The sequence below is a fragment of the Chionomys nivalis genome (genome assembly GCF_950005125.1).
Source record: "Chionomys nivalis chromosome 23 unlocalized genomic scaffold, mChiNiv1.1 SUPER_23_unloc_1, whole genome shotgun sequence".
NCBI lineage: Eukaryota > Metazoa > Chordata > Mammalia > Rodentia > Cricetidae > Chionomys > Chionomys nivalis.
This window is the reverse complement of record NW_026646869.1, coordinates 1088930-1115376: the sequence shown is the minus strand read 5'-3', so window position 1 is coordinate 1115376 and position 26447 is coordinate 1088930. Positions and strand designations below refer to the sequence as shown.

At 53.3% G+C, this 26447-nt stretch overlaps 1 protein-coding gene across 6 annotated transcripts; it reads right to left on the bottom strand.

The window, feature by feature from the left end:
* Positions 1–9893: 9893 nt before the first annotated feature.
* Positions 9894–24420, bottom strand: Syt3 (synaptotagmin 3). 6 transcript variants are annotated; one of them, XM_057761008.1, is made up of 11 exons: positions 24351–24420; positions 23584–23728; positions 22410–22575; positions 18197–18722; positions 16403–16778; positions 15456–15674; positions 13561–13681; positions 13278–13449; positions 13055–13187; positions 10546–10633; positions 9894–10355 (listed from the first exon to the last, which is right to left on the bottom strand). In XM_057761008.1, exons 3-10 carry the CDS (start codon positions 22558–22560, stop codon positions 10568–10570), a joined length of 1764 nt encoding a protein of 587 aa, XP_057616991.1. In that variant the 5' UTR covers positions 22561–22575; positions 23584–23728; positions 24351–24420; the 3' UTR covers positions 9894–10355; positions 10546–10567. The 6 variants fall into 6 exon arrangements, with proteins under 6 accessions (XP_057616991.1, XP_057616993.1, XP_057616992.1 ...); XM_057761010.1 differs by lacking the exon at positions 24351–24420 and adding an exon at positions 23902–23984; XM_057761009.1 differs by lacking the exon at positions 24351–24420 and having other exon boundaries at positions 22410–22580; positions 23584–23865.
* Between the last annotated feature and the right edge of the window lie 2027 nt (positions 24421–26447).

The window sequence follows — 26447 nt, the reverse complement described above, 5'->3', positions numbered from 1 at the left end:
CTGGAGATTTTCAGTTACTTGAGCCAAGAAATAGGTGTTGTCCCTAACCTAACAGTGAGCACTGGGGCTCTGTTGCTCACAGTGCGAGAGAAGGGGCTGCTGCTGTAGATGCACACAGACCACACACACACGCACGCACGCGCACACACACACATTCACCTGTCTGCCCATGCTGTGTACTGCCGTCTTGTTCACAAGTGTGAGAGAAGGGGCTGCTGCTGTAGATGCACACAGACCACACACACACACGCACGCACGTGCACGCACGCACGCACACACACATTCCTGTCTGCCCATGCTGCGTACTGCCCTCTTGTTCACAAGTGTGAGAGAAGGGGCTGCTGTTGTAGGATGCGCACATACACACACACACACGCACGCACACATGCACACACACACGCACATACACACTCCTGTCTGCCCATGCTGCATACTGACCTCTTGTTCCCCTCCCCGGTTTCAGTTGGCACAGGATCCCACAAAGAAAGGGCAGTGACAGTGGCACCTGTGTGTTTCCATGGAGACTGCCTAGACATGAAGTCAGAGGATCTTGCCCCATGAAGCAGAGAATGCAGAAGTATTTTAGTGTTTATTTATTTAAGTTAGTTAGTGGCAGGGTATCACCACGTCGTCTAGACTGGCCTCTGCTTTATCATCTTCCTGCCTCCGCCCCCCGAGTGCTGGGATACAGCTGTGTATCGTGTCCCTGTCTCAAGCAAGTGTGGCTGCTGACCCTACCTCTTCTTCTGACCCTGAGCAGGCAGACAAGTCCTCAGGGAGACCTGAGCAGTGACATTCACGGGGGCATTATTTGTCATTGACTGGAAACCCTGGAAATCCAAACACAAGGCCTTCTGGGATACCACTGTCATTTTTTTTTTATAAAGCATGGACAGAGGTCTTTAGTCTGAATACATTTTTTTCTCCCTCCCTCCCTCCTTCCTTCTTTCTTTTCTTCCTTCCTTCTTATTTTTTTTTTTCAAGACAAGCTTTCTCTGTGTAGCCCTGGCTGTCCTGGACTTGCTCTTTAGATCAGGCTGGCCTCGAACTCACAGAGATTTGCCTGCCTCTGCCTCACAAGTGCTGGGATTAAAGGCGTGGACCACAAAGCACCTGACTTCACCTGGACGCATAGATATGGATATATATCACCAAGTACACAAACATGAGTACAATCCATTATTACTTGAGCAGATTCTACATGAAAATATGTGTCTAAAACCACAAATGTAGGCATTTCCTCTGTGGACACTTACCTCTGACCTCCATGGCTCACCCTCCCACATACATACAGCATACACACAATCATACACACACACCACACACACAGTTACACACATACATACACAGCACACACAATTTAGAGACTCATTGTTAGAAAGATACACTTGCAAAGTAAGTTAACAAAGCCTGGATCCAGTCAACACCTCTACAAGCCTTTTGAGGAACGGAGGACTTCACTAAGGGAGGATCTGTCCCCAAACCCACGGGTCAGCTGTTCTAGCAACCAGCAAGACCCAGATGTCCTCGCGGACTGCCCCTGACTATGGAGATGACAGGCAGCATTTTGTGAATTCTGCAGATCTGAACTCAGGTCTTCACACACAGCAAGTGCTTTATCCGCTGAGCCATCCCTACAAGCTGGGTCTCGAGGCCACACACAGTCACCAACCGACTTCCAGTTCCCTTTGTCCTGAAGTCATTGCTCTCTCAGCTGAGTGTGAACTCGGCCTTGTGTGGAAGCAGAACCCTTGGCTCCCCCCCCCCCATCCTCTAAGATGCCAAGGATTGTATAGTGCCCACAGGGTGGACCCGCTGATTTCTCCTCAGTTACACTCAAGTCTTGTGAGACCTGCAGTGCTCTGAAGGTAAAGGGAAAGCTACCTGGCATTGTTAATCGCTGGGTGGCACCTCTGGTCTGAACCACCCGCCAGCCATTACGGCAGCTTCAATTACTCCTTCCTCTCAGCTTTGCTTAGCTTTTCTTAGCCCTAGTTGGCATTATATGTTCATTGTCCCCAGCACGGTGGAAACTGGCATGGTCACACGTTGTACTCCGTGCTCTCTTCCCAGCTCCTATCATTGTATATACGGCCAATATGTGTTGAAAAAATCAAACAAGAAAAGAATCCCCACGTGCTTCTGCACACCGTATGGGCCACAGAAAGAAGTCCAGAGATCAGAAGTCTATGGCAAATCTAGCAGCTGGATGGGAAGCTGACAACGCACCTAAGTGACTCAAAGAAGAGACTCGGCATCCTGGGTTCTGGGTGCTTCTGGGGAGCTGCCATGGGTCTTGCTGGGGACGCAGCCGTGTTCAGAGCTCCACTGTCTGAGTTTGTTTCACTCTGCTCTTCTTTCTCTGATGCCCTCCTCCCTGACTCGGTCCTGGTCTCCCCGTGTCTGCCCACCTCTCTGGACCCAGTGCCCTCCTCCCTGACTCGGTCCTGCTCTCCCCGTGTCTGCCCACCTCTCTGGACCCAGTGCTCTCTCTCCTCCCTGACTCGGTCCGGCTCTCCCCGTGTCTGCCCACCTCTCTGGACCCAGTGCCCCACTCCTCAGCTAGTACCCTGGCTCCAGCGTCGTCCCTGTCCTGTCCCTGCCCGCTCTGCTTTGTTCTTTTGTCTTTACCACCGTTGCCTCCATTCTTACCACTGCTATCTTCTCTATACCGTGGTTATCGCCTGTCTTCTGTCTCTGGCCTGCACCTTCTCCTCTATCTGGTCCCTTTATCTCTGTCACCTTTATCACTGCTTCCCTGGTCTTGGTTGATTCTGTCACTGCCCCCCCCCACGACACTGGTCTGCTTTACGGCACTTGTACTCCTCTGATGTTACTCTCTATCTTGTTAATCTCTATCTTGGCCTTCCTCGGTCGTTCCTTCCTCTGTTTCCCCTGACTATCCTCTCTCCTTGTCAACACCATATCTGACTCCATTCTGTTTTTCCTCTGTCCTGACCCTGTTCTTAGACCCTACCTCAGTGCCCTCCATGTGTGACGGGACTTTATCTCTGTCTCTTCCATCTTCTTCCGGCCTCTGCCGTGTCCCCGCTGCTATCATTGTCTCCCTGTCACCTCCTGCTTCTCTTTGTGGTTTACTGTGCCTTGAATTCCTGTGAGCTGTGCCTGTGGGGGGGTCTGTGTCTCGTGGCTTTCTCTTGGAGTGCCACCGTCAGGCATTTGGTCTGGCTATCCCTATCTCGCCTCTCACCTCACTCCTCATCTTACACTTTCCCGCCTTTTGTTGGAGAACAAGCACATGGGATCGTGGGCGCATGCGCAACAGCACTGTTTTTCTGGGGGTCGGGGGAGGGAAAGCTCACGTGCTTCAGCTTGCTGCCTTGGCCACTACTGACGTCACGGAGAATAGGTCCCGCTTATTGGCTGTCTTTCACTAGGGAGGTGACCATGCGTTGCCAAGCGCCAGGCGCTAGCAGAGACCTCTAGACACTGGTGTCGTCATGGCAACTCTATTATCCAATCGAATTCTCGCGCTATTTCCGCTAATCTGATTGGACAACTCTTGCCTTCATGCCCGTTTCTGATTGGATATTAAAGAATTCGGGCGCTTCCCTTCAGTTTTTCCTGGCTCCTGGCAGTGAGAGGGGCAAGTGGGGACTACAGTGACTAGAGTCGCCAGGGAGTGTGAAGAGCGTCGGCCATGACACCGGAATTCGGCCCGAGTCAGCTGACCAGGCCGCCTGTCTCACATCCCAGTGCCTCCCGCCAGACAACGCTCGGCTCTTTGGCGATTGACTTCCTCTGTCCTGGCTACCTTGGCACGCCGGGGCCTTGGTGAACTATCACCAGTAGGAAGAAACCCGTGTGTCCAGGAAGTCGGGAGCCTGTTCTCCAGCCCTGAAACATGCAGAGGACGTCATCAGTGTCTCTTCTAGCCATGTGACCAAATGTAAACACCTCAACTTGGACCTCTGTCTAGACGTCTGTCGTTTTTGCCTAACAGCTGTTATCTGTGATTTTCTTTTCCATTAACTGATTTTTTAAAATTATCCAGTTGTAGGCTTTTAGGGAATAAAATCTAGTGGAACTACAGAGAGTTTCATTCACCCCTCACCACTTCCCTCCCCAACTTCCGCCATTATTAATATCCTCACAGCCATGTGAGACTGTAAGGCCACAGTACAGCCTTGTGTTGGGCGATCTCCGTCAGTTTGACAGGATCTAGAGTCACCTGGAAACAAGACTCTAGCCAGGTCTGTGAGGGGTTATCTAGGCTTAGTCAGGCACTGGCCACGCCCTGATTAGGGTACTTGAGGTGAGAAGACCCACTCTAAATGGGCGGTACTATCACATGAGCTGGGTCCCAGACTGAATAGAAAGGAGAAGGGTAACGGAACACAGCCAGTCGTCTCTCTCTCTCTCTCTCTCTCTGCTTCCTGCCTGTGGTTGCAATGTGACTCACAGTTTAGCTGCCTCCACCCTAGCTTCCCTAGCAGAATGGGCTGTGCTTTCACGCTGTGATAAAATGAACTCTTCCTTCCTTAAGCTGCTTTCGTTGGTAATTTGGTTCCAGCAGTGATAGAGTAGCAAACACATTTTTCTGTTGCTGTTGCCTGCAAGCTCTGGTGACCAGGAATAGAGCTGCTGCAGACAGCTAACATGTTTCAGCTCTCTGGGTTAAAGCCGAGGTAGGCAGCTGACGATCAGGTACCGGGATGCACTTAGCTCTTGCGAGAAAAATGTCAAAGTGGCCTCAAAAACAACTGACTTGGCACCCCACCTGCAATGCATTTGTGGTGCTTTGTGCCCTCACAAGTGTTTGATGATATTGACTTCTTGGATTTGGGACTATGGCAGTTTGAATGGGAATGCCACCCATAGGCTCGCATACTTGCATGCTTAGTCCCCAACTGATGAACTGTTTGGGAAAGATTAGGAGGTGTGGCCTTGTTGGGGGGGTGTGGCCTTACCGGAGGAGGCGTGGCCTTTTTGGATGAGGTACTGTGGGTTTGGGCTTTGAGGCTAGTGTCCCTCCCTTCATCCCTCCCTCCATCCATCCATCTATCCCTCCTGCTTATCTCCCTCCCTCCCTCCCTCCCTCCCTCCCTCCCTCCCTCCCTCCCTCCCTCCCTCTATTCCTCTGTCCCTCTCTGCCTGCTGTCTGTGGAACAGGATTTAAAGCTCTCAGCTACTGTCCCAGCGCCATGTCTGTCTCTTTACCTCCAGGATAATGGTGGACTGGTCCTCAAAAACTCTAAGCAAGCCCCAATTAAATACTTTCCTTTATAAGAGTTGCCTTGGGCATGACTTTCCCCTGGGTGGCAGGAGGGTTTTACTGTTTTAATTTGCAATTTGCTGATGACATGCAGTATTAAACATATCTATGTATTTAATATTTTTAATATTTAGTATGTGGTTTTGTGCATGTGTGTGTTCATGCCACAGCACACATGAAATCAGAAGATAGTTTATAGGATTCAGTTCTCTTTTTACTATGTGTATTTTGGGAATCAAATTCAGATCATCAGGTTTGATGGCAAAAACCTTTATCTACTGAGCTAACTCAGCAGCCCTTACATACATTTGCAATGATGATTTATCTTTTAAAAAATCTGTGCATGTTTATGGTATATGAATGTGTATGTGCAGGTGTGTGTACTCATGCGCGCGCGCGCGCGCGTGTGTGTGTGTGTGTAGGCCAGAGCTTGCCATCCTGTGTCTTACTTAATTGTCTCCACCTTGTTTTTGTTTTGTTTTGGAGACAAGGCCTCTCTATATAGCCTTAGTTGGCTTCGAACTCACAGATATCTGCCTGCCTCTGCCACCAGAGTGCTGGAATTAAGGTGCGTACCACCTTTTTGGGGGGGCAGGGTGTCTTACTGAGTCTTGAGCTGGACGTTTGAACTAGCCAGGCTGGCCAGGAAGGTGGTCGGCTCCTCCTGCCTCTCCCTCCCAGCCATGTGAGGCTACGGCGTACACCACTGCACTCTGTGAGGCTGCAGCGTACACCGCTGCACTCGGGCTGCAGCGTACACCACTGCACTCAGGCTGCAGTGTACAGCACTGCACTCTGTGAGACTGCAGCATACACCACTGCACTCTGTGAGGCTCAGTGTACAGCACTGCACTCGGGCTCCAGTGTACAGCACTGCACTCGGGCTGCAGCGTACACCACTGCACTCTGTGAGGCTCAGTGTACAGCACTGAACTCTGTGAGGCTCCAGTGTACAGCACTGCACTCTGTGAGGCTGCAAGTGAGGTGTACAGCACTGCACTCTGTGAGGCTGCAGCGTACACCACTGCACTCGGCTCCAGTATACACCACTGCACTCGGGCTGCATGTCGGAGCTGGGCAGCTGCACTGCTCCTCATGCTTGAGCAGCAGGAGCTTCATGCACGGAGCTGTGTCTCCAGTCCCAGGGATTTACAGTCATGATTGTCAACTGGATTGGGTTCAGACACACCTAGGGATAAAACCCTAGGTCATAAAACCCGCCACTGAGTGTCTGTGAGGCCCCAGCAAGGACTGGTTAAAGGGTAACGATCCATTCCACCCCCTTGGTGTGAGTGAGTTGCACTGTCACTAGGCGCTGTGGGGCTGGATGGGGCATCATGTGTGTACAGGCATTCTCCCTCTGCTTCCTGGCTTCTGTGATGTGAGCAGTTCTGCCCCATCAAGATGGCTGAAACCTTGGTAATCATGAATGCACACAAATCTTCCGTCCCTTGTTTGATCACAAATGTTGTCATAAAAAGCGTAACTGACATCTGTGCATCATCGTTAGCAAAGGCTGAGACCTTCAATTGTAAACTGAGTTATCTAGATTTTTATTTTTGTTTGGCTGTTTTGAGTCTGGTCTCATGTAGCCGAGGTTGGCCCCGCGCTCCTGTCTGCCCTTCATCACCTGGCTGCTATGACCACAGGAACGGGCCACTGTGCCTGGCTGGGTTGTCTGTGTTCTTTCTTGCTTTAGAGTTTTCAGAGTTTTGTGTATATTTCAGGCGGCAATGCTTTACCTGCTGTGGTTTGCAAAGGTCTCTTCTCATTCTACAACTCTTCTGCTCTCTTTTGAAATTCCTTATCTGTGTGTGTCCGCTGCTCACTGTGCGTCGCACATGTGTGGGGGTCAGAAGGCAAGCTGTAGGGTTGGCTCTCTCTTTGCCCCATGTTGGTCCCTGGGGTCAAACTTGGGGCATCAAGCTTGGCAGCAAGTTCCTTCATCTACTGAACCATCTCAGTGGCCCTCTTAATTCTTTTAACCCCCGATCTTTGTCCTGCCCTTCTTATCCCAGATCCCCACACTCTGGGCGTGCTCTACAGGGTTTATGTGTCAGGCCTATCCATCCAATCAGAGTTTTTGATCGCCCTTGACCTCAGAGCCTAGACGAGAAGTGGATCTCAGCGTTCGGAGCAGGATGCCTTCTAGGTCGCTATCACAGTAGAGTGAGAGCCTGAATTTGGGGGTCAGAGAGGTCCTTTGTGATGACTTGTGCATGTGAATATGAACACAGATACCCAAGGAGGCTAGACGAGGGCAGGAGAGCCCCGAGCTGGAGTTACAGGTGGTTGGGAGCCGCCTGAATTCAGATGCTCTGCAAGGTCAGCAAACGCTTGTAATCAGCGAGCCATCCCTCCAGCCCCTTGTTTGTTTCCAGACAACCTTAATGAGGTTAGGCCTAGGTATAATAAGTCGTATAGGTTGTTTGATTTGAGACAGGGTCTCATGTACTTCAGGCTAGCTTCAACTTATTATGTAGCCCGGGCTGGCCTTAAATTCCTGCTCTTCCTGCCTCAGTCTCCCCAACTACTGGGCTAGAGTGTGCACCACCCGTGTCCAGCTCTGATTTTCCGGAGATACTTGTGCACCCACGTTCACAGAGGGTGAAAGGAAGCAATCAGGAGCCTTTCCGCTGACGAGTGAGTGGCATGGAGGACATGGTGCAATGTGGAGGCCTCGCAGAGCCCTGAGGTCAATCTCCAGCTGCAGAAGCGCAGCATAACAAAGCAGTAGATGTCTGGGTGAGTGTAAGTTTGCACACTCGCAGATAATGGAAAACCGGTTCATTTTCAAAGGAATCTGGCCTGGGTGTGGTAACTCATGGCTGTGATCTGGCGCTTGGGAGGCTGAAGCAGGAGAATCACCATGAGTTCAAGGTCAGTCTGGGAGAGAGAGAAGGGGGAAAGAAGAGAAGAGGGAGGCGGGACAGGAGGTGAGAGGAGGGGGGAACCAACAGGAGAGGGGAGTGGAAGGGAAGGAAGAAGAGAAAGGGAGAAGAGGGGAAGGAAAAAGGAGAGGGGAGGATGAGATGACTCCATGGGTGAAAAGCGTTTGCTCCCAAGCCCGATGACCTGATGGATTTGATTCTCCGAGACGAATATGGCGGAAGGACACAGTCAACTGTTGCAGTTTGTCCTTATAATGTTTTTAAAATAAACCAAGTTCCTAAGGTGGGGTAGTGTCATGATCGTTCTCAGAAACGACCATGTCCTCAGCATCAGGACCAGGACCAGAGGGCCTTGGCAGATGCAGTTGAAGATCTCCAAATAAGATCATCCAGCGCCACAGACTTGTCCCCACAATCTAATAGCAGGTGTTCTTATAACAGAGAGGCTTGCTCAGCATGCAGGAAGCCCTGAGATCCACTCCAGTGTCACAGACTGGGCATGGTTGTTCACACCTGCCACACTAGCACTTAGGAGGCAGAGGCTAAAGATTTAGGAACTCCAGGTTATCCTCAGCTACATAACATGTTCAAGCCAACCTCAGCTACGTGAGATCCTGTCTCAAACAAGACAAAGATGGGGGCAAAGCACCGTGCTGTGAAGACACAGCGACCGGGAGTGTTGTGCATTAGCTATGCAAGGCCGGGCTTGCCCATCTCCATCGTAGCCTGGACTCCCTCAGCACCGAGGGAGGAAGCAGCCAGACATGTCTTGACTTCTGGCTTCCGGTCCTGGAAGACAATTCTCTTCTCAGCCCACCATTTTGAAGTCCTGGCTGCCAGTCCAAAAGAGAGCAGCAGCTGTACAGGTTTCTGTGTTCCACAGTGGGAACATTTGTGACGAGTATGAGAAAGCAGTGTGAAGGAGCACCAAGGAGCCAGTGGTGGGGTGCGTTAGATATGGCAGAGGCCCCTCCCTCCCACCCATCAAAGGCCCCCGAGTTCCTGACTAAAGAACTGTAAATTTGAGATGCACTTGCCACAGGGACGAAAGAGGGATGAGGTATCCAGGGTGTCTGGACCAATGGTGGTAAAGGGAGGAGGAGATGGGGGAGGCCTGCGGCACACTTATCAGACTTAAGTCAGACGACTTCCATCCAAAGTCTAAGCAGGACCAATCAGAAACCTTTCCCCAATATGCCTGGGAAGGCATGGTCTTCATTTCGTTTTCTCAGAAGCCAACTTCTCTTGGATGGGTTTCAGTAGGTCCTGGGCAAGCCCTGCTAATGCCCTCCATGCTTCTCTCTCCTCATTCTTCCCCTGCTCACGCTTCCCTGCTGCTGATAAAACCCCCATGAAGAGCCCAAGTGACAAGAGGTCCCATTCCCAGAATGCTTTGCAACCCAGCGTTAGTTACAGCTAGGTCTTTACAGGGACAAGATGACTGCGTGAGGGAGGGTCCTGTTCGAGGTGCCTGATTGCATGTCATTGCATAAGAACCAGATGCCATGCTGTGGTAGACAGCCTGCGTGGAAGAGAGGAAGGCCAAGCTGGCCTCCGGGCCCCGTCAGTGCCCAGCACCAGCTGGGATGGAAGGTTTCTTAGAAGCTCACAGGCGATTTCTGTCACTTTATCTCAAACAGCTGGAAATTCTATTCTGGATTTCATCTGAAATTATCATTTAGAGACTGACCTCAGAGAAGCCACTTAGTGGCCTGGCCATTCAAGCTCCTGGTCCCAGGGAGACAGGAGCCCAGGTGGAATGAGACCCACAGAGTGTGTTTATTTCTGGTGATGACAGATAGCAGCAGCAGAGGGGATCGGCCAGAGGCAGACGAGGGACAGAGGGCTGGACGCTGGAGGCTGTGTTTGTTCGGGGGACATCAAGAATTGGTCTGTCGACATTCACGGTGAGGTCATAGGCCAGAACACCAAGACTTAGACAACAGCAAAGGGACAGACAGACAGACAGAGGGATGGGGTCAGGGGTCCCCAGACATGCACAACCCCTTGCCTCTAGGCGGAATTCTGGGGATAAGAGACAGACAATGGAGGCCAAGAACCTCCCACCCTGAAACAGGGAGCTGGACCTGCGGCCTCCCAGTCTCACACCTCCAGATGAGGAGGGGCAGGCCCTGGCCGCCCCGCACCAGCAGCTCGGACGTTATGGCTTCGAGGAGATGAGTTCACAGTCCGGGCAGGAAGGGATGGGACCTGAGGGCAGACCAGACCTAAGAAACAGGAGCGAAAGGGAGAGGAGATGCCCGGATGGATTAGGGCGGACCTCCTGCAGCTGTGCCCTCTATGAGGAGGGAGAGGTCACTGGAGCCCAGCCTCCTCCCTTAGACCTCCCGACCTCCCCTCTCAGACCCGGGGCTCCAGGTCCAGCCCTCCTCCCTCAGCCAGAGCTCAGAGGCACACCTGCCTTCTCTGGGTCTTGCTCTCACTCTGAGTTCTCTTTCTCTGAGAGTCCTTTGCCACCTTTCGTGAAGCTGGTCAGAGTCTTCTCCTGGAGTTGGGGATGAAAAAGAACAATTACCTCAGTAGGAAGCTTTGGCCCCACTTCTTAGCTACATGCTGTCTTCACTTCGTTCCCAGAGGGTGTGGGGGAACTCAGCCACAAAAGATAAATCCCTATGAATGCAAGAAAGACAAGGTTATGGAAAGGGGCCTTGAGGCTGGTCTAGGACTCAGCAGTTTGAAACTCTCTTCTGAGTTTCTGGGTACTGGGGAACTGCACAGAAGTGACAAGCAGGCTACGGGCAGAGGCTGTCTGGGTGGAGGCTCTGTGTGTGGCCACACACAGCACCACGGGCTGAAACTCAGGGGCTGCACACATTTTCCAGCAAAGGGCACCCTGCAGCGCCTCCTAGTGCTGGCAGTGTGGCTTCCTGGAAGTTTCCAAAGAAATGGAGTGAGTGAGGTCATTGGACCAGAGACACCACCTCTGTTCTCACAGTGGGGTCTCTTTCTCAAGATCTCAGTCAACCTTGAGCTCAGGCCTTGGCTGTTCAACCTGCTGGAAAGGGTGTGTGTGTGTGTGTGTGTGTGTGTGTGTATGGAGGGGGATGACTCACAGTGGAGAGGGTGAGGGTTAGCCTCAGCCTCAGTCTCAGGGTTAAGGTTAGCCTAACTCAGACCATGGTTAAGCTTAGCTTCAGACCCAGACCAAGGTTTAAGGTTAGCCTCAGAATCAGACTCAGACTCACTCTATAGCCCAATCAGACCTGGAACTGACTCTGTAGCCCAGGCTGGCTTGGAACTCAACACGGACTCTGTGTCTTGTCCTCCCGCGCACACACCTGTTTAGACACTGTTTCAGGGCAGAGTTTTCCTCAGAATACCAAAGTAATGGAAAACTACCAAGAAACAAAGAACCCGAAACAAACAAACTCTAAACATAACTTACAAGTAATTTTACGTTCTTGGCTTCAGTGAAGGCAAATTTGTCAGTATTTTCAAAGTGGATATCTTTGAGAGAAAACCTGACAATTTCTGTGGACCCATGGATGAGCATGGCTGTGTGTGTGTGCGCTGTGCATGTGTGTGTTGTGTGATGTGTACATGTGTGTGCAGGAGCACACGTCTGCGCACACACATGCAGAGGCCTCTATAGGTGCTCTCTCTCTCTGTTTCCTTGAGACAGGGTCTCTTCCTGAGCCAGAAGCTTACCACTTTAGCTAGGCGGCTGGGAGTGAGCTCTGGGACCTGGCTGCCTCTGCCCCAACACTGTGGTTGCAGCCATGGCAGCCGTGGGTGCTGGGGACTCAGACTCAGGTCCTCAGGCTTGCAGGGCAAAGCTCTTACTGTGCCATCTCCCCACCCCCACTTTGTGCTGGAGACAAAGTCTTTTACTGTGGCCTGGGCTCGTCAGTCAGGCTGTGCTGGCCGGTGAGCCCCAGGCTCCCCCCATCTCTGCCTCCTGCCGTGGGTTTTCAGGGTGTGACTCCGGCCGGCGTTCTGGGGATTTAAACAGAGTCCTCGTGCTTTCACGGAAGCGCTTTACGAACAGAAGCGTCTTTCCAGCCCCAAGGGAATAAACAGCATCTGCAAGGCTGAGAGGCAGTGGCCCAGCTTCTAATACAGAAAGGGACTGGGGAGGTGGCGTAAGGGCTAAGAGCACTGGTTGCTCTTCCAGAGGACCTGGGTTCTGTTCCCAGCGGGCACAGGGTAGCTACCAACTGTCCATAAGTCTGGTGCCCTCTTTTGGCTTCTGTGAGCACTGCACAAACATGGTGTGCAGACATGGAAGCAGGCAAGACACCTACGCATAAAATACAGTTTAAAGAAGTAGCTACTGCTGCCCAGTCTCCTCAGCCTGTGTCCGCTTGCACCTCCTCCTAAGCCCCTCCCCAATGCCCTCTCTTCTACAAAGTCCTCCCAGGGCCTGTGTGAAAGGCCTTCTACCTCAGAAGACTCAGACCACAGCAGCTAGGCATGAAACAAACACACAGCGGTCTTTACAATAGACGCTGCCCCGTGACATTTTGTTGTGCTGTGTTTTGAATTTATTGTTGTTGCAAGTGTGGTTTGTGGTGTTGGAGACCAAATTACGTGGCAAGCAAGTCCTCTGTTGTTGAGCTACGCGCTCCTGCCTGATATTTTATTCATTAAAAAATTGTTTTCACCCGCTACACCAACCATCTACTAATATTCACACCTTGCTCTGAGGGAGAGAAAAAAAAAGGTTTTTATCACCGAGTTCCTTCCTATGTGTTTAGCATATGTGGGAAAGAATAGCAGATGCCCACTGCAGAGCACTTGACAAACTGAATCCTCCCAGCGGCCCTCACCACAGCTGCCAGCCCCAAGCGAGGGAAACAGTGTAGAGAGGCTGAGTGACTTCCCCTAGCCCCCAGGCAGTCAGCACGGGCAGCCGGGGTCCTCACTGGCTCCAGTGCCCATGCGTGGCAGAGGCGGCCTCACCTACCTCCACTAACTGGTGCCAATGCTCCACAGGCTTGCGAGGGTTCGCCAGCATCTCCGCCCAGTGCTCTCTGCCGTGTGGGTCTGCAGCCTCCGGACCCACCCGACACACACCAATCACCTCGTTGTGGCCGATGCTGGGGATGGGGAGGTGATTACTGGGAAGGTCGGGGAGGTAGCCAGCCACACCCCACAATGCCTTGCCCCCCCTTGTCGGGGCCCCTCACCAATCATAGTCCACCACTGCGATGCTGAGTCCCACATTCTCCACACTCTCGGGAGCCACGTCGAACACCAGGGCCTCATTGTATGTGGGGTTCAGTGTGTTCTTCTTAATGGAGGTCTTCCGTTTCTTCAGACGTCGCCCCTCACTGATCAGAGAGGCTTTCACGTAGGGGTCTGCGCAGAGAAGCCGTGGTACTGAGCCGAGGCCTCAGGCCCAGGAGTCTGCGCCTTAGCCCTCCTGTTTCACAACCCAACCTTCTTCCTCAGGCCTCAACCCGCACACACCTGAGAAACCAGTGAGGTCCATTGCTTTGAGGTTAGAGGCTTTAATGATGGTCACGGTGAGGCGCCCAGCCGTGGGGAGGTAGCAGAGTGAGAAGTTGAGCTCCCCAAGATCTGCCTTTTCCTGCAGTGGAGACAGAGGGCAGCGTGTGACTCTCTCTCCATCCAGCCTCTCTCTGCTAGGTCCCTATGCACGGAACAGCCTGACTCTCGGCCAAGGCCCCACAGCTGCCCTGCCGCAGCTGGTCACCACCATCAAAGCCTGTTTTGTTTTGTAGAGGAGAGAGTGAGTGGGCCACAGGGACCAGGGAAAGGAGAAACGAGAGAGACAGAAGCTGAGAGAAGGTAGACAGGCAGAGAGAGAGAAGTGGGTAGAGATTGGAGAGAGACAGAAGATTGACCTGGGTGGGGGCCAAAGACCAAAATAGAGAAGCAGTTGGAGACTCAGATAGAGACCTAGAGAGAAAGGGGAGCAATCATGGCAGGTGTAAGTCATCAGGGTATCAGGGCGCAGTGTTAGGGGACACGGGAGCTGGTGAGACATGATGCCGAAGCTAAAGGGCAGAGGATAAAACCAGGTGAGGAGGGAAGGGTTTCGCTAACAGAACAGCCTGGGGAAAAGCCTGGACAAGAGTGAGCAGTCCGAGCAGGGTCTGAGTCAGTGTAGGTCAGAGGCTGGCGGCCCTAGGGGATGGGTCCCGGGGCTCCGGCCACTGCGTCACTGGGAAGAAAGGGGCGACCGGCCTCCTGGAAGTGCCGTTCTGCTCTTGTGTGTCTCCTGTGCTCTGTGGGAATCTTCACACCCTTGAGCCATGCAGGAAGGAGGCTCTGTGCAGGGCTATGTCTGTCTCTTGTCTTTGTGGCCTCCAGCTACCAACCCTGTCCCCTCTGAGTGTCTGGTCATCCTTGGCACTTGCTTCTCTAGGTCTCTCTGTCTCTCCTCCCTTTTTCTCAGGGCTTCCCCACTCTGGGGGGGGGGGAGGCGTGGGTGGATGAGTGGAGGAGAAAAGACCTTAGCTAAGGAACAGGAGGCTTGGGCAGGAGACACGGTGGAGGCATGGGTGACATGCCTCAGGTGACAGAAGGGTGGGTGTGAGTTCCTAAAGACAAGCAAGCCGACCATGGAGAGCTCCTAATGAAGCTGCAGGCACCTGCTTCAACCATCGCCCTGACAGCTGAGGACCCTGGGGCTCAGACCTGCCCTATCCTGATATGAGGCTATTCTTGTCTCACTCCTCAGTCCCTGGCTTCCTCAGACTGGCGGGAATTGGGGTTGGGTGCTCGGCCTGAGAACTCAAGGACTGGGGACACTCAGCCAGACTTGGGCATGGCACTGGGGCTGCAGAGGAAGGAGAGGTCCCTGGCAGAAGTCATAAAACCAGAGTTAGGGGGTGTGGGCTCTTTGCTCTGATGCTGGGAAAAGCGGAGGGAACCCAGTACATCAGACATCTGAAGAACCAGGTGTCAGGATGCCCCAAAAAAACCAGAAAGGCAGAAGGAAAGACTATGAAAGGGTTTGAAGAAAAAAGAGTTTCAGAGATGGCCTGAGCACCTGTGAGTTGGGAAATGAACAAGGAGATGTTAGGAGGAGACATGGTAGGGGAGGGGAGGATGCGTTACACGGTGACATCTGGACCAGGGACACAGTGTGAAGTCCCAAGATATCTGGGTGGGAATCTAGGCCCAGGGCCTGACAATAGTGCTCTATAAAGTTGGAAGGGCGGGAGCCCCCTCTGAGTCCCTCTACCACCCTAGCTTCTATGTCTGCCATATTCCCTGCGAAGTGATGCTTCTAACACTCGGAGTTGGGAAGTGGAGAGGTGGTGAGACCCGGGGTGAGGGGAGTGGCAGTGGGGGGCCTGAGGATGCAGAGGGCCCATGTGGGTGGAGCCACTGACCGAGCCACCTTCCAGGATGTCCCTCCAGAGTGGGCGGTCGGGGGGCTGCTCAGCCAGCTCCAGAAGGTTGTCCAAAACCACCTGGCCAATGAGATCATGCCGCGAGAAACGGTCAAAGTCATAGACGCTAAAATGCAGCTTGCGCTGTGCCAGCTCAGCCAGAGGTACCGAGAACTGGAATGTCTCGTTGAAGACAGGGTTCAGTGTCTTCCTGTGCACCTGGGGGTGGAGGCAGAGACAGACAGAATGTCCACTGGTGTTGTTCCCAGAAGCAGTAGGCCATGTGCTCCATGTCTACCCATGTGCCCTGTCCCAGCCTCTTCCCTCAGACCAGACCTCCCGAGCCTCCTCTTTAAGACGCAGGACACAGACTTCAGCCCTCTTCCCTGAGAGCCACAGAGCCAGGCCCAGTCTTCCTCCTGCAGATGTGGGGGTCCTCCCCAGCCCTCCTCCTGCAGATGTGGGAGTTCTCCCCAATCCCCCTCCTGCAGATGTGGGCATCCTCCCCAGCCCTCCTCCTGCAGGTGTGGGGATCCTCCCCAGGCCTCCTCCTGCAGGTGTGAGGGTCCTCCCCAGCCCTTCTCTTTCAGGCCCAGAGATCCATATCCCAGGCCTCCTCCATAAGACCTAAGTCTCCTCCAAAGCTTTCTTTCTCAGATCCAGGTACAGTCCCCTGCCTTCCCCCTTCAGATCCAAAACTCTTTCCCCCACCCCAGGAGTCCAGTCCTCAGCTCCCTTCTTCTGACCCAGGTGACTCCCCCAGACTCCTCCCTCAGATCCCAGCCATGTTCCCTCAGATCCAGGGCTCCAGGCCCTTGCTCTCCTCCCACAGACCCAGGGATCCTGACCTCAGCTCTCCTCCCTCAGACCCAGGGGTCCTCCCTCGTTCCCTCCCTCAAACCTGGTGGATCCCACACACACTGTGAATCCATCCTCCTTGCCCTGACCTTGGTCTGAAACTTCTTTTTGCGATCAGGCAGCAGGTAGATCTTGACGTAGGGGTCTGAGAACCCATTGGAGTCCTTTGCTGGGAGGTCCAGGGCCTGCAGGATCCGCACCACGAGCTGGTCAGAACCATAGAGATACCGCAGGGCAAAACTGATGCGGCCACAGGGTGCCCCTGCCTCCCCAGAGCCCCCGCCGCCTCGCCGGCCACCAGGTCCAGTGCCCTGGTACAGCTCTGGCTTGATCTGACCGATGAGCTTGGCTTTTTCTTCACCGCCTGGCAGAGGTAAGGGCAGTGCAGGTGGCCGTTCCTCGCTGCTTGGGTCTGCTTGGGTGGTCAGGGTCTGCTGGGTGAGGGGCCGGGGCAGGGCTGGGTACCTGTGTGACAAGGGGAGACCAAGGTGAGATGCAGACCTGTCCTTGACTGGATAAGACACCCGTGCTTACTGAGCCTCAGTTTCCCCATCTACAGCAGGGAGGTTATCACATTTCTACTCTAGCTCCAGAGGTCATCTGAACTTCTTCATTCTGATACCCTACCCAGATCCCCCAAGTCATCTTCAGCTGACCTCCCAGCTCCCAAGTCTGTCACTGCTGTCTCTGTGGCTTGTTCTTGGCTGAGCCTGTCCTCTGCCCGCCTGGGCTGCTGGTCTTCATTTCTCCCTCTCTATATGGCTCAAGAGTTGGCACCTTTCCTCCTTGGTTCACACCCTGCTGTGTCTCTCCAGTGCCCTCAGGACACAGCCTTTACTCCTGCCACTTCTAGCCTTGGCTGATCTGGCATCTGCAGCTTCACATCCCAGGCTTGGTCCAGGTCTGTTTCCTGCCGCCTCCCGGCTTCCTCCATCAAGAACTTGCCCTCTACTGTCCTCACTTTCTCCGGCCTGAAGGTGAGGACATGCGCTCCTACCTGCACATCTGTCTTAGCTTCCCCACCATGTCTGATGTCTGTCCAGGTACCTCTACCTCCAGGGAATTTTCAGCTTCCTCCAAGCCTGGGCTCGGATCTCCGTGGGGCTCTGGCAGTGCCCAGAGCTGCCTCCCTGTCTTCCTAACTTGTACCCTTTGGACTGTCAGAGCCCGAGAGTGGAGGCCTGGGGCACAGCATGCATCTCTGGTCCAGTTCCTACCAGACCCTAAGCTTACATGCACACAATGAGGAAGACAGAATGATCAGGTGAACGCTGAGCCCAGGCTACTAACCATAGCTCACACTGAATGGGATCAATAATTGCCTACCCCTCAGAAACCACACACCCCTGCCCTCAGTGCTGAGACTGAACCTAGGGCTTTTGGGAAGCTAGGCCAGAGCTCTTGTGCCGGACCCCACCCTGGCACCTCAAGAGGGACCTCTCAGTCACACCCCCACTCCCTCACTGGGAAATTCTAGGCAGGTGCTCTCCCATTGAGATGCATCCTAGCCTTCTTTTTTTTAATCTTTTTTTTTCTTATTTCATTTTAAGATCAGGTTTCACTTAGTGCCCAGACCAGCCTCAAACCTTAGACTCTCCTTCCTCAGCCTGTGAAATGACCAGGAGAATATGTACACTACCATGCTAGTGTCTAACCCTGGATTCTTGTCTGCTTTGCTTCTGTATCTGGACCCATGAGCCCAAGGCCCCTTTCCCTTCCTCTTACGTCCAGGAGTCTAGGCCTCAGTCTCATCCTCCTTTGGATCCAGGGGTCAGTATCCCACTACCTGTTCTGACCCTGCTGTCAGAAGGGCCAAAGGTAAGAAGACAGAGAGGAGAAGCAAAGCCTCACAGTGAAGGCCCCAGCCCAACACCATCTCTCACCTGGTGGTGGGCGCTAGACTTGTGACCTGCTGATGAGACTGGGCACTGGGCAAGCCCCCACCACTGGGAGGCAGCAGGAGCAGCCCAGAGCCTGTCCCACCCTCAGAAGGCAGCTCTGGGGATGTCTGGCTTGGCTTGACCCCAGCGGCTACCACAGAGGCCACAGCAGCCTCTGGATATGAGTCCATGTCCAGATAGGAAGGTTCCGGAGGCTCAGCACCCCCAAGGCCACCCGGTTCCAGCAGCTCGGCAAAGGGCGGATGGTGGGCTGTGTGCGCATGATGGTGTGGGCCACCCAGCAGGGGGTGACCTCCAAGGCCGGCTCCCAGGTGGTGCCCACCACCTCCTACCAGGCCTGCCAGCCCAACCCCAGGGGCGAGATCTTTGCGCAGGGGGCCGCCCACGGCCGAGCCTCCTTTGTCCCTCCAGGGCACCCAACACAATTTCCAGGACACGAAGAGAGAGACTCCCAGGAGGACGATGCCACAGAACGTCACGATGACCGACAGCAGGCTCACGGAAATGTCTGGAAAGAGTGAAGAGAGAGGTCAGGGATCATGGGGGGTCAGCGCTCTCCCAAGAACATCTGGCATCTACTGTCCTGAGTGGTTCCCAGGAAGACTGAGTTGGAGCCTTGTACGCCGCCGTCTGCAGTCACACCGCTATATAACGGTTGCTTAGCCGAGGCGGTGGGATTCACACCACGTTCTGTAGGTAGCAGGTGGCAGGTTGGAGAAGGAAATCCTGAAGACTGTCTCTGTCATAGGGCAACTTCTGAAGGACAAGACCCCAAAAAGCTCGGCGACAACCAGGAAAACCTTAGCTGTCTGTCCTGGGGAATCTGCCTCAGCCTCTGTGGGGTTTACAGTCCGCTCTCTGTCGCGGCTGACATCCGAGTACAAGAACAAATATTTGCCGAGATGTGACAATATACCTGCCACCCCAGAGCACCCTGTGAGACCGACCACACAATCATTCCAGTGTTGACAACAGGAAGTGGAGGTCAGAAGACATGGTGCGATGGGGACTGGGGAGAGACCTCAGTCAGGAAAGTGCTCGTTGCACAAGTGTGACACCTGAGTTTGGCACCTGCATAGAAAGGCTGGCCAGGTGGTTTGTAAGCCCCACACTGGGCAGGCAGAGCCAGGATCCTTAGGAGCTTGTTGGCCTGTCAGCCCAGCCTACTGGGTGAATGAGTGAGTCTGTTTTCAAAAAAAAAAGCAAGGTGGACAGTGCCTCAGAAATAATATCCGTGGTTGACCTCCTGCACAAGCGGGCACACACGTACACACACATGCACAGACACACACACATGCACAGACACACACACATGCACAGACATACACACGCACAGACACACGCATACACACGCACACACACGCGCACACACGCACAGACACACGCATGCATGCACACACACGCATACACACGCACACACATGCACACACACATGCACAGACACACACGCACAGACACACACATGCACACACACTCACATGCATACACACGCACACACATGCACACACACATGCACAGACACACACGCACAGACACACACATGCGCGCACACACACACATACACACGCGTGCGCGCACACACACACACACACACCCTACAGGCTCCACACTTTAAAACCTATGCTCTTACTGTCACGCCTCAGTACTGCTTGATGAGCAGTGGCCTCAGAGAGACTTCCTTATTCAAATGCTCAGACTCACGACCGCTGTCACACGATACACACACCAACTGGTGCCTTCTACAGGCCAGCAGCATCTCGGCATGGCCCATTTCTTAAGACCAGTGCATTGTGTCGCTCTCAGAAATTAATACTGGGGGTGGGGTTTTGTGACTCCTCCAGTGATTGATACCAGGAGGGGGGTTCATGGATGCAACTTTTCAGGCTGTGAAGGTGACTCCTGGGATTGGAGGTGGAATAAGGACGAGGCCTTGCTCTGTCTGTATGGAGAACCGTGGTGGGTGGGAGCAGGTAACTCAGCCACTGCCACCCAGACATCCCACTATAATTGCTGTGTTCAAGGACACTCAGGAGAAAGGAAACACCTCCTAGTTCTAGATCACCTGGTGAAGCAAAAGCAGGGTGTAACATCAATCCTTCCGCTACTGTGTAGCCTACATGTGATGTAACCTATCTCTCACCTAAGACTGATGCTGTAGGAAAGAGGGGGTGTCTCAGGAACATGTGCCAGGCATTGGTGCAGGAAGTCTGAACTTCATCCTGCCACCTCCCTTAGAGTGCTCCTGTCTAAGTGGCCACCCCACCCCCTGAGAGCCCTAAACGCTACTGGAAACCAGAGTCCGGGATTTTAGCAGCCTCTTGTGCATGGGAGGCACCGGGACAATGGGGGTCATAGAGGAAACGGGCCAGACACTTCCGACATTGCCAGTATAGGATTCCCCATTCGGAGAACTCTATCTAGATCCTTCAAGTCTCTCTGGCTCCCCATGGCTGTCTTCACAGTCCAGAGGGTGCAAGGCCAAGGCAGCTGTGTGCCTAGAACTAGCGTGAGGCATGCTGGGTAGTTGATGGCAGTGTAAAATTACACTGGGAGCTATGGGCTATCAGTTCATGCTCTGGAAAGATTAAGGGCTGCCATGTGGACAGCCCACCATATCTACCTGTGATGGCTGCTCTTCACTGTCGAGTCAATTAAATTTAGAATCACCTAGGAGCTAGGTGTAGGTGGTTCATCGTTATCATTTCAGTAATTAGGGGGCTGAGATAGGAGGATTGCTGTGAGTTTAAGGTCAGCCTGGGTTACATATGGAGTTCCAGGTCAGTCTGTGCTACAGTGAGACCCTATGTCAAAATGCAAAACGAGGGGCTGGGGGTGGCTCAGTCAGTGAAGCATCTGCACTACAAGCACAGAGGAGCTGGAGTTCAATCTCCAGGCCCATATAAAAATAGCCAAGCATAATGGTGCACGCTCATAATCTCAGCACCCACAGGCCCACTCAGCCTGCCCACTTGGTGGGTTCAAGGCCAATGAGAGACCCTGTCTCAAAAAGTTAAAAGGTATGTGCCAGCAGTTAAGAAACTTGCTGTTCTAGGTTTAATTTCTAGCACCCACATGGCGGCTCACAACCACCTGGAACTCCAGTTCCAGGGGATCGAACAGCCTCTTTTAGCCTCTATGGGCACCAGCAGGTATATGGTGCACAGACATACATGCAAGTAAAATATGTAGACAAATAAAATAAAATGGACGGCTCTTAAAGAGCTCTCTGACTTTCAAATGCATGCACTCACATACACACACACATGTGCATACATGCACACACATGCGCTCCCGCACACATTCACGCATACACACCAGCAGCAGCAAAAGCCCAGGAGCCTGAGGCACACCTCTGTGTATGTGAGGGCATTTTCAGAGAGGAGTCATGGAATAGGGAGGACCCACTCTGGCCAGAATGCAATGAAAGAGGAAAGGCAGCTAACACCAGCATCCCCAAGATCTTCTGTGTCCTGGTCAGCCATGCTGTCTGTGCTGCTGTGCCCATGGCCCTTTGTTATGATGTGAATCTTCCTTCTTTGTTTCCACCAGGAATTTGGTCATGGCAACGTAGAAGTTAATGAATACATCACATGACCAAACTTATAAAACAAACAAACAAAAAAAAACCCTAAGTACTTAGGTTTCAGGGAGCTTCTCCAGTGGGCAATGTGTCACATACCAACGGTGGGAGATTTAGAGGTGACCTGTGATCTCACAGAGGAAATGCTGGACAGTCATCCTGGGGTCTCCTGTCCTCTGTCTTCTCCCCCACCAGCACCCCTGCTTTTGGCTAGTTTAGTCCTAGAGCTAGGTATAATGGTTCACATCTATATGGGAGACTGAGGCAGGAGGACTGTTTCAAGTTTAAGATCAACCTGGGCTCCATAAGGCCCTATCTGATCCTCAACCCTCCCTCACCTTAAAAAAAAGAGGGAAATAATCAGATTCCTGATTCCTGAAGGGGTATTTGGTGGTCATAATTAGGGAGGAGGAGGCCAACGACTCCAAGGTCAGGGGTTAGATGGGGCAACACACAACTGTTTCTCCCAGTTCAAAGGTTTGGGGACAGAGCAGCAGCAGGTAAGATTCATAAGGGGGTGGAACACTGAGCAGCCTGCTCTGACCTTCCCAGAGTCGTTGCTGCTGTGGAGGTGCATAGAAGGCAGTGGCCAGTTGGGACAACTGGGGTTCTGACCTGCATCCGGACCCCGGGGATAGCCTCTGATTCGCAGTTCGTTGAACTCTTGGCACCTATCATTGGTATCAGCATCTCGGACCCGTGCACAGAGGTCTGAGACCAGGATGAGGGCCCGCCGACAGAGGTCATCTTCGTAGTCCCCAGACATAGCGGCCACGTGGTCCTACACTTAAGAGTGGGTTGGGAGAGAAGCAGATGGAGCAGGGAGAGTTGCAGGGAGAAGGACTGGTAAAGGGGCAGAGGTCAGAGGGCGGTGACTCAGGGACCCGGAGATGGAAATAACAGACAGGTGTTAAGAACATTTCTTGGGATCACCATCCAATGAGAGGCATCGAGGAGCAAACAGATCAATAGAGACAGTAAAAGATAGGGCACTCTCAGACTACAAGAACATGCCCCCAGGGGAGCACAGGGGAGTCAGGGCAGGCACTCTGTGAACCAGAGTGGAAGGTGGAGTCAGGCATCGGTAGTGGGCAGCCTGCCGTGGCAAGAAAGCATTTGGGGCAGGTGGAAGAGCTTTGGTGGAAAGCTCAGGGTGGGAAGCTGCTGGGGGGTTGGAGGAAGGAAGAGTCACACGGGGGACAGAAACCCCAAGTTGAGGGAAGGGGAGCTAAGAGGAGAGACATAGATAAGAGAGAGGTCAGAGTGAAGTCAGGGAATGATGGACACAGAATGTGTAGCATAGGGATTCAGGATGGAGAGGCTGGGAGCAGCGCGTACTTCATTAAATCCAAGACATGGTGGAGAGAGAGAGAGAAAGGGGGGGGGGAGGAAGAGAGAGAGAGAGAGAGAGAGAGAGAGAGAGAGAGAGAGAGAGAGAGAGAGGAGAGGTGAAGAAGGGCAGGAGTGTGGGCAGAAATACCTTCCAAAGAGACAGGTAGATCAGAAGAGAGAGATGCTGAATTCCTAGTCCAATAGTCAGACAATGGCTGGAGACCTCAGACACAAGGCAAGAGAAGAGAGTTGGGCACACAGATAGACAAACGCATGGTCAGAAAAAAGAGAACAGGAGCAAGAGGTGGAGGTGGGAGAGGAGAGAGTGACACAAGGTTTGGGGCTAGACATCAGACATGGGTGGGAAAGGGGGCCTGGAAGGAAAGAACAAGAGCCAGGCAGAGTCAGGTGAAGGGTCTGCTGAGGAAGACTCCCACTCGGCCAGGGTCAGACTCACCTGTGCTTACCCTTGCCTTGTCCTGGGTGGCAGCCGAGGTGGCGGAGGGCGGTAGCCCATGGGGGTTGCAGGGTGGACGAGCCTAGCCGCTGCGGACCGGTCTCCACGCTTGCCAGGTGCAAAGAAGGGGGGGCTGGTGTCTGATCTGGGGACCCAAGCCGGGAGGGAAAAAAATCAGCTCAAGTTTTGCATCTTGCCTTACTCGAAGTAGCTGGGCGACCCCAGGTGACCCCAGAGAGGTCCAGCCGCCCCCTTCCACCTCCTGGCCCCCAGCAGCTAGTTAAACGCTTAGGGACTACAACTCCCAGCAGGTCTTACTGCTAGTGCTACTGCGGTTTCATTGCACCGGAGCTGCAAGGGCTGCTGGGAGTTGAAGTCCTCAAATCCATCTCTGGGCTGCAGAAGATGAGATTTTTTTTGGGGGGGGGGGTGTTGGAAGGGTTAAAATGTCAGGGTCCCAAGACGCTGCAGGAAAGGTGAACGATGTCCAGGACCTTGAAAGGTCACGTGGCTCTAATCCTTAGGGGCCATGGAATAGGTCACTGATCCCCATGCCCTGGGGATGGGTGGGCGAGGGGTGGAGTGCACCCAGGTGTTTGGAATCAGGATCCCCCTTTTTCCAGGGCCACGTGCCCCTCCCCCGAGCTGTCACTACAGACTCCAACTCCCCAGCTTCAGATGCGCCCCTCTACGCACCGACCTCTTTGGGGCCGCCCCCTTGGGATGAGGCTAGGGCGGGGGCGGGGGAGGGGGAGGGGCGGACTCACCGGAGCCGCGGACGCTGCAGCCCAGCGCGCGCATCCGCCCGCCCGCCGCGGTGCCAGCCTGGCTCCTCCCCACACCGGTCGCAGCTCCTCGGCTCCTCCTCCAGGCCTCCCCCTGCTTCAACCCAAGCAACCCAAAAGTCAAAATTGCTGTATCCACAGTGTGCATCTCCCTGGACAATGGCAGCACAGTTCCACCCAGTGCGAGGCCACCTGAGGGACCTAGAAGGCTAGGACTCAGAAAGTCCCAGGTCACAAATACTCTGTCCTCCAGAGAGCAGGACCTCAGGGTTTGCAGTTGAGCAGGAAGGAATTCAAAGCTGGCCACAGGAGGTCTCAGGTTTGAGGTAGAACCACAGGCACTAGATTTGAATCCTGCCGTGGACCCCTTGAGACTCGAAGCATCCCAAATCCTGATGTCCAGCAAAATACAATGAAATTACTCCTTATGGACGTAGTTTCAGAAGCCATTCCATGTACATCAAGCGCTGGCACCAAGCAGGTGCTAACAACTACTTATGGGCAGAAAGCATTGGGTTTTGCGATACGAATACCAGCTAATGATACTTGCCACTCGCCGAGGTAATGAGTTAAGAGCTTTGAAGACGTCTTCTCGCGGCATCTTCACTTTGGCAGAGGGATGAGTGCAATCGTGTTATTCCCGTTTCACAGATCAACTGAGGCCCGTAGAGATCCAGTCCCTCCGACGGGGTCCTCATCTACACGAGAGCATCCCGGAGGGTCGCCTTGGAGGTCCCTGTCTCACCCATTGCTACTGTCCTCCCTTTTCTTCCAACCAGTTACACAAAATAAACACAACCTCCAAGGGCAAGACTGATGGCTGCCAGGCCTGGTGGCAGAGGTCTCTCATCCCAGTCACTATGGATGGTGAGGGAAAATAGCAAGTTTCAGGCCAGTTCAAGGCCAGCCTCTGTAGGTTAGTGAGACCCTGTGTCAAAATGAAAAGAGGGCTGGGGGTGTAGAACCCCTGCCTAGAATCCCCCAGTGAGGAACTGGGGGCATTGCTCAGTGCTAGAGCATCTGCCTAGAATCCTATCCTGTGAGGGACTGGGGACATTGCTCAACAGTAGAACCCTTGTTTAGTAGAATCTCCCAGTGAGGAGCTTGAACTATAGCCTGGTGGGAAAATGTTTGGGCTCAATGTAACCCTTTTAACTAGATTGCCCTCCCCCATTGGAACCTATGCATGCATTTTGCAGTCATCAGAAGCCCCCAGAAAGATTCCTGGCTCCATCCAGGGCCCCACGCTTATGGTTCTAGCTTCCCTTCAGTCTGAGGAAGCTTGCAGGGGTGTCTGCCCACCAAAGGTGTGACTGGCCTTAGCGGTTAGTCCCAGCCATGCAGCTCAGCCTGACCAGGGTTCATGAGAAATGCCTATGTGGGGAGACGCAGACAGTGACATACACACTCAGAAATGTGCACACAGATGGGCTTGCCAGCTTCGCATGACACATTTCCAGAGAAACACCGTGAATCTGAGGCGGCTCCAGCATGCCGCGTCAGCTGCAGAAAGAACTAGCCGTCTGTACGACTCAGGAAAATGCGTTTGTTCAAACGCAAGTTCAGCACACGACGCAACCTGGGGTGGCTTTATTTCTAACTGCCTTAGTTTCCCCCTTTGTAAATGATGAGGATTTTTAAATTAAAACTATTTTTTAGACACAAGGTTTACTATAGAACCCAGACTAGATAGGAACTAGCAATCCTCTTGCCCCAGCGTCCTGAGTGCTAGAAATACTGGCCTGTGCCACTAACCTTCCCCCAAGATGATGATAATTGGTTCACATGTTTGCCTGTGTGCATGCGTGTGTGTGTGTATATGTGTGTGTGTGCGAATGCATGCACATGTATATGCAGGTGTCAGGGTGCTATCTATTTTGTCTTTTGGGGGGACAGGGACTCACCAAGTAGGCTAGACCGGCCAGCCGGCCTGTGAGTCCCGTGGATCCATGTGTTTCCGGCACCCAGAGCTGAGATTAAAGGAGGGTGCCACCACCCCTGACTTTTCACGTGAGGGGCTGGGCTTCAAACTCATTCTGAAACACAGGAAGCACTTTGCTAATGGGGTTTCAGTCCAGC